At 43.0% G+C, this 11,875-nt stretch overlaps 1 protein-coding gene across 1 annotated transcript; it reads left to right on the top strand.

The window, feature by feature from the left end:
- The first annotated feature begins 408 nt into the window (after nucleotides 1-408).
- ABRA (actin binding Rho activating protein) lies at nucleotides 409-5,807 on the top strand. The gene is made up of 2 exons (XM_075827992.1): nucleotides 409-1,106; nucleotides 5,327-5,807. Exons 1-2 carry the CDS (start codon nucleotides 409-411, stop codon nucleotides 5,805-5,807), a joined length of 1,179 nt encoding a protein of 392 aa, XP_075684107.1.
- The last annotated feature ends 6,068 nt before the right edge of the window (nucleotides 5,808-11,875 follow it).

Below are 11,875 nucleotides of genomic sequence, written 5' to 3' on the forward strand. Positions count from 1 at the left end.
CATGAAATACTGCAGAAAACCAATTCTATTATTTTGTTCACAAATGAATGATCTTATTAAAACATCCAGAAAAACATTGAGATTTTATTCAATATTGCTACTCTTAAAGGACATTGCTACCGAATACACAATACCAGTGTCTAACATGTATCTTGTATGCCTTGTTTACCATCTGTAATTTCCATCTGCGACTGTGATGAAACGTAATCCTTCACTCTGTAAAAAGTAACAGTGTCATAGCTGCCATCACTTGGTCATGAATTCTTGGCATATTTTCCAAGACCATAAGGCATCCAACCTATTTAAAAGCCCGGCCGCTCTTCAATTCATTATTAGAACTGAACCAAGAGTGTGGATTCATGATTTGCTTCCTTAACTCATTAAAAGGAAAGACTTTAGGACAATATAATGGCTCTTGACGAAACCAATACCATGAAACCTGTTCAAAGAGTCGTCAGAAAGATTAAAACAGCAACTTTGGTTTCCAGCTTAACCAGAGGTTGGCAGCAATGGGCATCAGAGCACTCAACCAAGCAAGCTCAAGAACCTTCAGGTTGGGCTCCAGGTGATGGAGAGGTTTCTGAAAATCTCAAATCAACCTTGGAGGAGAAAACTAGTCCTACCATTGTAATCGAACCTAAAAAGGAGACCACATGTGGCTCAGAAGATGGTGCAGAGACACACATAAAAACCAAAGCCGTGACCAAAAGTTTTTCAAGCAAAGCTCAAGAAAGAGGAATGGACATTGGCTCATTAACTGAAAAGTACGAGAAAGACCCCTGCACGCAGATACACAGTAAATATGATGACTTTATGGTTGACAAGTTACTGCAAGGCCAAGTGTCTCCAACAAGGAGAAGGAAATGCTCCAATCTGGTCTCGCAACTCAAAAAAGGCTGGAACCAAATGGAAAATGATGGTGAAGAACAAGAGGAAGCTACAAGATCTTTACCAAAACTTGCTGAGTGTCGAAGTGAAAGCCTGGAAACTGAAGACAGTGGATATGGAGAAAATGAGAGAGATACGAAGCCAGAACTGGAAAAGAAGACAGACCTTACAGAAGAGAATAAAGACACCACCAGGATTAAACGGGCAACTTCTTCATTGTAAGTAATGGCGCATTCAGCTTTATTGATGTCTTATGAATTTTTTTTCTTTTTGATCTGAAAAAAGTGTCATCTTTCATAGGATGCCATATTACAGATTCATTCTCCCCTAGAAGCAATGTTTCCAGAGGAGAATACCTCTGTAATACGGAGCAACATACAGGGAAACATAGAGCCGCAGGGACAGGGCCGCCATAAGGAATTTCTGGGCCCCATAAAGCCAAGGAGTCTGGGCCCCCCTCCGTTTCCGAGGGTTGGGCAACCGAAAGTGCGGCACTCACATTTGTACGTTATGCGTGTTAACTGATTTTGGTAATGATGTCAATTACAGTGAACGAAACCATGGGTCAGGCACATGACCGGTAAATGGCCTGGTTTTAATAACCGTTAATGCTCCGGTTTTGTTCAATTCAGCCAAAATGTATCCCACTGTATGGTATACAGTGGGATACATAGCCTGGGGAATGGCCCTGGGGAAACTCCTGAAGTTACTGTCCATAAATGGACACTACTAGAGCTCTGCCCAGGGACCCCGGCGCTGTTCCGGTTGTCCATATTTGGACAGTGATACCAGAAGCTTTCCAAGGGCCAAAGTCCAAAGACACAGCGATTGTGATGCTCTGCCCATGGACTCCGGCGCTGTTCCTGTCCAAAGTCAAAGGGCACAGCGATTGTGATGCTCTGCCTGGGGACTCTGGCATTGGGAAGCACCTAACATTACTGTCGATATAGTGTTGTCAGGAGCAGCATACGTTTTTTTTTGCGGGATCTCTCAGGATGGAATAGTAGAGTCTACTATGCTATTCCATCCGTCAAAAAAAGTTAAACCCCATTCACATGAGTTATATTGTAACTTGTACTAAATTTTCAGTGCGCAATTCTTACCGAAAATATCAGAGTTTTAGCTATTTGACAATTTAAAAGCAAATTGTTCTTCTATTACTCGTTCAACCTACATGGATTTGATCTTGTTTTTCCCAGAACATGTTGGGCTTCCATATTGTGTAAAAAAATAATCGATGAGGTGATGTTTCTTGGCATCTGGTGCATGCCACTGGGTAAACACACCTGAATACATATTTGGCAACTTCTGCCGACTTCATCAATATTAAATGTGTGTGGATTTCTTACACGCTGGACGCAAAACGGAGCTTACAATGAATGGTGCGCAAACTGGCTTTTGGAGAGAAAATTTTCCAAAACAGATTCCATAGCGATCTCTGTGCATGCGACCAGTGTCACGGCCAAAGTCGCCTTGTAGCCCAGGCCTATAACTATAATCTATCTATTCTATCTATCTATCTCATATCTATCTATCTAATAGAAAAAGAAAGAGCAGCACATATAAATACAAAATAAGCGTAGTTGTGTGTGCACAAGCCTTAGGACCTCAGACTCCAGTCCCACATATATATTTCCAAACGAATAGGCAGCACAACACAGGTTCCAATTCAGTGAAAAAAGGTTTATTCACCCATACGTCAGTGCAACGTTTCAGCCCACATGGGCCTTTCTCAAGTTGCTTGAATTGGAGTCTTGTGTAGTGCTGCCTACTCATTTGGAAATCTATCTATCTATCTATCTATCTATCCATCTATCTATCTCATATCTATCTATCTCATATCTATTGATATATAGTATAGTTCTAGGCTGGGGCTACAAGACGACTTTGGCCACGACACAGGTCCTATAGCCAAAAATTGCTTTGTCCAGTAGCCTACATCGCAAGTTAAATGACTGCGACCACATTCACTGTCATTGCTTTCCGTGTAGGCTACGGAACATATTAATCTTTGGACGTGCGACCTATGTCCTGGCCAAAGTCGCTGTGTAGCTCCAGCCTAAAACTATGCTATATATATCAATATATATGACATAGATAGATACATAGAAAATGAAAAGTGTGTTTTATTACTACTATTACTGTTCTCCCTCCCTGACAGCATGCTAGGAAAGGAAGAAGTTAAAGCAGGGCGCCGAAGACGAGGGGGCCAAGAGAGGTGGGCATGCAAGGAGAGTCCGCGAGGGGGTAGGCGGGGGGGCCGCAAGGGCTGGGCGGGTCCCTTTTTTTCAGCCATAATAGTACTGCCCTGCGCAGGGACTCCGCATGCCTTCTGTGAACACCATTCTACCTTTTCTTATTTATAGCTAAACTATTCATAAGATCTATTATAAATACTAAGCCAAAGAAGGTCCTCAGCAGGTGTGGACCATGAACACTTATACTCTTAATATAGCCTGCAGTAATATGATGATGAAGGTCAGGACCACAGATAGAGCAGACTGTAGTGTACTAGGATTCCATAATGAAAGCAGGACAGTGATCCTTGAAAGGGTTAAAAAAAACACATTTATATATCTACAGTTAGTGGTGTAAAATAAAGCAAAAAATGAATTTGCTCATAAGTTACTTCTGTGTAAACATTTAATCGTGCTCGTCTAGATTTGCTTTGCTTAAACCGATTGTTTACAGGAAATAATCCCATTTGCATCAGTGTTTAATTCCAGATTAATCTTTATCGTTTGATTTCAACTAAAAAAAATACATAAAATAATAAATTGTGCAGTTTATAATACTGTGTGATAAGGAATGCATTGCACTTTGAGTTTGGCCACTGGGGGCGCTATTCTAGTTGCTGTAGTTGTTACAAAGTGTCTCAGTGATAGGTACCTGTCAGGCAGTTGTATATTTAGAGCCAAATAAGGGATGAGGTTCAGTCTCGTGTAATCAGAGAAGCCGTAGAATTCCCTATGGTTCTGTCTTAAAGTGGTTTTCCACCATAGAGATAGAGCAGCAAAAGGATATGCCATAAATGTCTTAGACCATCAACTATTGGGGGAATGGAGGTTCCCGACACCATGAAAGGCTGGAGATTCACATGGGACTTAAATGATGCGGATTTTCCTTGCAGAAGATCCACAGCGGATTACAGCCCCAGCCATGGATGAGATTTGAAAAAGTTTCATGTAGATGATGCTGAACATTTTCCACACAGAAATCAGATCATGCTGCAGATTTTTAAATCTGTAGTACGCAAATTCTGTTCTTGATGTTCATTGCAGACTTTATCCTTTTTAATGTAGAAAAGGTGAAATGTGCAGCAAAATGCAGTGGAAAATCCTCAGCATTTCCCTCTTGTGTAAGGCCCCATGCACACGACCGTAAAAAATCTCCGCAATTGCGGACCACAATACGGTCCGCATTTACGGACCCGTTCAGTTCTATTGGCTGCGGACACCTTTCCATATCGCTACGGAAGGGTGTCCATGCCGTAGAACTGTGCCGTGAATTATGGAGCATGTCCCTCTTGTTGTATTTTATGGGTCGTGCTCCCATACTTTGTATGGGAGCACGGCCCGAAAATGCGGGCTGTGGCCCACGGCAGTCAGGCACTGCCGTGTGCATGAGGCCTAAATCCGACCTAAACTCCTAGCTTTTCAATCCTAAATAGTGGCCCATTTTAAACTCAGTCCCTGTTCTGCACTTGAACACCCCAAAGTTACATAAAACTCAACCCTTTTGTGATCCAGTTAGTTGAAAAGTCCAATAAATTCTCTGGGACTCTGTTTTATGTTTAATACCCAACTAATCTATTGCATGCCAACACAACACTGCAGCTTTGCATCTAACATTTCTGCAATGGATCTTGACTCAAAGGCCTGACCAAAAACCTTAAAGGGGTTCCCATTTTTTATTGATGCCCTATCCTTAGGATAGGCCATCAACATCAGATTGGTGGGGGTCCGACTCCCGTCACCCACCACGATCAGGTAATTTGTCAGCGCAGCCTTTTCCAAGTTTCCCGGCACAGCACAGTGTACATCCATAGCAGCAGAGCCTGGGATTACAGTTCCGGTCCCATTCAAGTGAATGGGACTGAGCTGCAACCCCAAGCACAGCCACTATAGAAGTATATGGTGCTGTGCCTGGTAAACACTCAAGCAGCTGAAACAACGAACGCCATGATCCCTTCAGGCAGCTGATTGGCAGGGTTCCCGGGAGTCGGATCCCCACCGATTGGTAGGATAGGTCATCAATAAAAAATGCCTGGGGGAACCCCCTTAAATCCTATGGTAAGGTATTGAGCAGTACTGTACAATGTGTGTGGTGGAGAAAAACTGCCAGCAATATATATATATTCCATAAAATAATCCACTAAATATCAAAAAAGAAAAATGTTATTGTAATAAATGAAAAAATATTTTTCTCAAATCTCCAGGAGCAACAAGGCTGTAGGAGAACTTCAGAACATCAACAAAGCCTACAAGAGACACGGCCCTGTTAATAACATCAAGGGGAAATGGGAGAAGTGGTCTGGGGAACATGTCCTAAACCAGAAGCTGAATCCCTTCAGTGATGACTTCGACCATGAATTTGCAATGTCCAAACGATTGCAGAAGGGTGAGCAGGGGTATGGGCGTCCAAAGGAAGGAACCAAGACGGCAGAGAGGGCCATGAGGGCGGAGGCACACATACACCGGGAGATGAAAGACCTCTGCTTCATCATTTCAACAATGGCCAAACCTGGGAAAGACGGGAAGGTCCGTGTCACCTTTGGAGAACTTTTTGACAGATATGTACGGATTTCGGATAAGGTGGTGGGAATCCTGCTGAGAGCCAGGAAGCACATAATGGTGGATTTCCCAGGGGAAATGTTGTGGCAGGGGAGAGATGATTATGTGATAATAACCTTATTGTAGCCAGGTTAGGATTTCGGACCCGGCCTTAGGTCTGATTGAATTCGTGTCGTACACTGCCCCCTCAGGTTCTGCACTAAGAATTACAGTATCAGATTTGCCTATTCATTTAGAGGCCTGTTACTCGCCAGATTTTCTGAAACTTCAACTCCCAGTGCATGATGGGAGTTGTAGTTTTGCAACGGCTGACAAGCCATAGGTTGGAGTACAGGTCTAACGCTAAAGCCTACGACTTATGTGAAGGCAAATTTTTGCATAACTGTTGTGACCAATTTTTTATAGACTGGGGCTGCACAGACTTTTGGTAGGGTGTCAGTATGGGAACATATTGAGTCATTTGTACCTGCAACTTTCATAAGATTTTTATGTCACTGTTAAACAACAAAAAGGAGAAAGGAAAAAAAGTTGAATGAAATTCAGACCACATTTCCTAACAATAGTTTAAACTGAAGATTAGGAGACAAATAAATTCTCTCCTTTTCCAGAAACAGTGCCCCTTTTGTCCATGGGCAGGGTCATGTATTGGAGCTTAGCCCCTTGAATGAAGCCAAGTTGTAATACCAGACACAGTCTGTAAAGACAATGTATCATAGGAAGGCAAAATATATATTTTAATGTCATTTGATTGCGGTTTGCTTCATTTATATCATCTGTTATTACGTCCTCCATATACAGTGATGTCGATTATAAAGAAATGATTTTGTTTGTATTATTTATTAATGTCTTTAACTAGTTTTTTTTTTTTTTACCTTGTTTATTTATTTCATCCATGCAGTTTGTGTCATTGCATTATTTTCTTATGCTTGAAAGTTGGGACAATTTACCAAAATAAAAATAAAGCATTTATTTTCTTAACAAAAAAAACAACTGCTATTTATTCCTTGAAGGGCAGTGCTAGTGGAGCCCCCATATTAGATCCCCAGTAGCTGGTCCCTTTAAGAAAAAAGGTGAATAGTGGCAGCAGTCCAATCCGGCCACTTAGGTATTATAGAACATATACTCCTCAACATTGAAATTGCTGCACCACGAAGGACAAGCCGTAAGGTTGTGCAAATCGAGGAAGCAGCAGCTTTCGCTAAGGCTTCGTTCACATCTGTGTCAGGGTCTCGTTCTGACGGAGCTTCCCATCGGAACGGGACCCTGACTGAAACATACGGAAACCATAGGCTTGCATCACAATTGATTTCAATGGTGACGGATCCAGTGCCAATGGTTTCCGTTTGTCTGAGTTGTGCAAGGGTTCCGTAGCCGACTGAACGACGGAACCACCACCACCGAAAATCCAACCGAGGCCAAACTCTGCACGTAGTTTATATGTTCTCCCCGTGTTTGTGTCGATTTCCTCCCACACTTACATTTTTATAAAAATTCTGAGGCAAAAAAAAACAACAGTGTGTGGAAAGTTTGCCACATATAGATTGTGAGAATGTGAAGATCCTGTGGCAGAAGTTAGTAGAAAAGCTGATGGGGCATATTAAGGGTATGTGCACACGACAACGCCAAATACGTCTGAAATTACGGAGCTGGTTTAAGGAGAAAACAGCTCCTCAATTTCAGACGTTTTTACAAGTGCACGCGTTTTTTGCGGCATCCATTACGGACGTAATTGGAGCTGTTTTTCAATGGAGTCAATGAAAAACGGCTCCAATTACGTTCCAAGAAGTGACATGCACTTCTTTGACGCGGCCGTAATTTTACGCGCCGTCTTTTGACAGAGACGCGTAAAATGACAGCTCGTCTGCACAGAACATCGGAAGACCCATTGCAAGTAATGGGCAGATGTTTGCCAACGTATTGGAGCCGTCTTTTCAGGCATAATTCGAGGCGTAAAACGCCTCCATTACATCTGAAAAGAGGTCGGGTGCACATACCCTAATACATCGCAGGCAAAATAATGGCTTTGACCCAGGAGCAAAAAGGTGCATCTGCCAAGGTGGGGTTTTCCATTAAAGGGAACCAGTCAGCATGTTCATGTTGACAGCGGGCAGCATGATTTAAGTACAGGGGTCCTGATTGTAATTGAACTACATTTAACTTCAAAGCGGTTTAGAAAAATGACAGTTGTGATAGCATAAGGCTGGGTTCACACGACCTATTTTCAGGCGTAAACGAGACGTATTATGCCTCGTTTTACGTCTGAAAATAGGGCTCCAATACGTCGGCAAACATCTGCCCATTCATTTGAATGGGTTTGCCGACGTACTGTGCAGACGACCTGTAATTTACGCGTCGTTGTTTGACAGCTGTCAAACGACGACGCGTAAAATGACTGCCTCGTCAAAGAAGTGCAGGACACTTATATAAATTATATGCAGGGCACTTCTTTGCAACGTAATTTGAGCTGTTCTTCATTGAACTCAATGAAGAGCAGCTCAAGATATACGAGCGTCACAGACGCCTCGTATATTACGAGGAGGAGCATTTACGGCTGAAACTACGCAGCTGTTTTCTTCTGAAAACAGTCTGTCATTTCAGCCGTAAATGACAGCTAGCGTGTGCACATACCCTAAAAGTGGTTGTCCGGGCACGGAGCTGTTTTTCATACTGATGACCTACCACAAGATAGGACATCAGTATATGAATGTGGGGTCTGACACCCGGACCCCGCACCCCTCAGCTGCACTCCGGGCACCACAGGTTTTGCAGTTTTCAGTGCTGAGTGCAGAAAGCAGATGGCTCCGAACACTGCATAGTGGCCGTACTGCAGAACTGCTCCTATTCAGCAGGAAAACGTCCGGTGCCCGGACGACCCCTTTAAGTGCCAGGAGAAGCGACCCAGCCGACAACTTGCATTAAATAGTTTAATGGAATCAGGGCATCTGTCTGCATATGATACATTGCCTGTAGTTTACATAGGACTGCAGGTAAACCTATAGCACATCTTACCTCAGAGTTTTCCCACCGAACAAGAGCGACCATTAAATGACGGTTAAGCTCTGCTACATCTGTACACGTATGAATTGCTACTAATATATAAACTGTGAATGAAACCCCATATACAAGGCTTTCTGCTTCTATCTATGAGGGTCGTCCACCTGGGCTTAAGTAAAGGTCGACCTGTATTCGGCTTCTTGTGTTGCGGTTGTGAACCTTTTTAGCCCCTTGTCCGTTACAAAAATATAGAGCAGAGTTTATTCATAGCGCGCAACCTGAACCACTGCCCGGACAGGTGCGTGGTCTAGAGGGGGTTCTTTTTATATTTCAGTGTAAGGGTACAGACCCATGTAGTGTGCCCAGTACAGCTGCAATGCCGATGACACCTGCACCACATTGCAATTTTATGCCTTGTTCACACAGTGCAGATTTTGCATGTATTTTTTAAGCCAAAACCAGGAATTGAACCTAAACAAAAGAAATATATAAAAAGGAAAGCCTGATAGGTCTGCTCTCCTGGATCCAGTTCTGGCTTAAAAAATGCATGCAAAATCTGCACTGTGTGAACAAGGCCTTACCGCAAGCAGTATTTAAATGATTGTTAAAACGGCAGTATTACTTGCAAAACCACATAATATATAATTATTAGAAAACCATGCCGTTTTGCAGTAAGACCGTATGTCAGTACATTTTTTTGGGCGCACGGGGACTGCTACATGTCTCTGTCCACGTTATCATCATGGCATTCCGTTTATGGGAGAACAATGACCGCTATGTCAGATCAGTTTGCAAGCGGATACCAAGAAATCCTGACGAATAACATTGACTTATGATAGGATCTTTCAGGTTTCTATTTGTGTTCCAGTATGTTTGACAGCAAGAATAGAACTGCAGACTGCGGTATAATTGGCATAAAAAATACACGCGTGGCGTAAACACTCCAGAATTTCCGCAACAGAATTCGGTGCATAAATTCCGCAGCATTTAGGGTAAGGCCACAAGGTGCGTCGTTGACACGGTTTTGTTGTGTTTTAAAACCGCATGGGGTCAACTGCATGAGGTTTTTTTGCCTCTAATGCTGCAGGTTCTGTTAAAGGGGTTTTCCAGAACCTGACCTGTGATGGTCAATCCCCTACAACTGGCAATACAAGTGACTTTTCAATTTACTCACGCTGGAGAATCTGCACGGTTTTCCCAATCGCATCGCGGGTCACATGACGCCAACCCCATCTGAAATTCACTCTTCCGGTGAATTCCCGTCCGTTCACTGTCCAACTTCCTTCCGGCCTGCTCGATGTACGGAGCGTCATTAATGACGTCATGTACAAGGGTGGGGGCCTGATAGGTTCAATAATTCACAGAGCATGCAGGGTTCGAACTAAGGCTGGGTTCACACGACCTATTTTCAGACGTAAACGAGGCGTATTATGCCTCGTTTTACATCTGAAAATAGGGCTACAATACGTCGGCAAACATCTGCCCATTCATTTGAATGGGTTTGCCGACGTACTGTGCCGACGACCTGTAATTTACGCGTCGTCGTTTGACAGCTGTCAAATGACGACGCGTAAATTGACTGCCTCGGCAAAGAAGTGCAGGACACTTCTTTGCAACGTAATTTGAGCTGTTCTTCATTGAACTCAATGAAGCACAGCTCAAGATTTACGAGCGTCTCAGACGCCTCGTAAATTACGAGGAGCATTTACGTGTGAAACGAGGCAGCTGTAAACAGTCTGTCTTTTCATACGTAAATGCCTCTCATCGTGTGAACATACCCCAACTCTTTCCTCCACGCATGCTCAGTGCAATCTTTCTGAAAACAGAGGAGGTGTGGTAAGGAGCTGGCTGAAATACCAGCTCTATGCATTGTGGTAAATGTAGTCTAGGCGGGACCGGAAACTAACGTGGACCGGAACTCCTGCATGTAAACAATCGGCAAAATTAGCAAGAAGAGGAATCGTGAGGAAAACATCAGAAACAAGAAGAAGGTATTGGAAGATACTAAGTGTGCCCAGACCTTTTTAAAAAATTTAAATTCAGGTCGGAAAACGCCTTTAAGTTTTTAAAGGAAATAATTGATGGACATAGTTTTCACCCGTGTTGAGGTTTGTTAGATGCTTCCTGTATATAGTTCATTACAATACATTGCAAAACTGTTACCAAAAACACAAGCAGTTCAGCAACAACTTCATTAACCCTTTCAGGACCGAGCTCATTTTGGCCTTCAGGACAAGCCCCATTTTTTTCAAATCTGACATGTGTCAATTTATGTGGTAATAACTCTGGAATGCTTTTGCCTATCCAAGCGATTCTGAGATTGTTTTCTCATGACATATTGTAATTTATGTTAGTGGAAAAATTTGGTCAATAAATTCATAACATTTTGGTGTTTTTCACAAATAAGCAGAGAAAATTTGCAAAAATTATGATTTTTTTGAATTTTAACCCCTTCCCGCTCCTGGACGTACTATTAGGTCATGGTAGCTGTACTGTTTGCGCTCCATGACCTAATAGTACGTCTCGGGAGTAACGGCTGTTTCAGCCGTCCTCCCGACACATACAGGAGCTGTGACAGCTGCTGTCTCGTAGAGCAGCTGCCGCAGCTCCTACCGCTCGCTGTGTCCCCGCTGATTAACCCCTCAAAAGCCGCGATCAATAGAGATCGCAGCTTTTTAGGGGTTAAGCTGCCATCGCCGGCCTGCTACACAATAGCGGCCGGCGATGGTGACTATGGCAACCGGACACCAAACAATGGCATCCGGCTATGCCATCGACGGAAGCCTAGTGGGTCCTGACGAAGTCAGGACTCACTATGCTTGCTGTCAGTGAGTAGCTGACAGTTCTAATACACTGCACTACGCATGTAGTGCAGTGTATTAGAATAGCGATCAGGGCCTCCTGCCCTCAAGTCCCCTAGTGGGACAAAGTAATAAAGTAAAAAAAAAAAGAAGAAAGATGTGTAAAAATAAGAAAATAAAAGTTTTAAAAGTAAAAATCCCCCTTTTTCCCTTATCAGTCCTTTATTATTAATAAAAATATATAAACAAACAAATAAACTATACATAATTGGTATCGCCGCGTCCGTAACGGCCTGAACTACAAAATTATTTCGTTATTTATCCCGCACGGTGAACGCCGTAAAATAAAATAATAATAAACCGAACCACAATCACAATTGTTTGGTCACTTCACCTCCC

The sequence above is a fragment of the Rhinoderma darwinii genome, chromosome 5, assembly GCF_050947455.1.
Source record: "Rhinoderma darwinii isolate aRhiDar2 chromosome 5, aRhiDar2.hap1, whole genome shotgun sequence".
Taxonomy (NCBI): Eukaryota; Metazoa; Chordata; class Amphibia; order Anura; family Rhinodermatidae; genus Rhinoderma; species Rhinoderma darwinii.

What these genes read in the sequence shown, in the direction of transcription:
- ABRA (XM_075827992.1), top strand. Translation starts at nt 409, where the DNA reads ATGGCTCTTGACGAAACCAATACCATGAAACCTGTTCAAAGAGTCGTC. An exon ending in AAACGGGCAACTTCTTCATT is followed by an intron (nt 1,107 to 5,326) that starts GTAAGTAATGGC and finishes TCAAATCTCCAG; the next exon opens with GAGCAACAAGGCTGTAGGAG.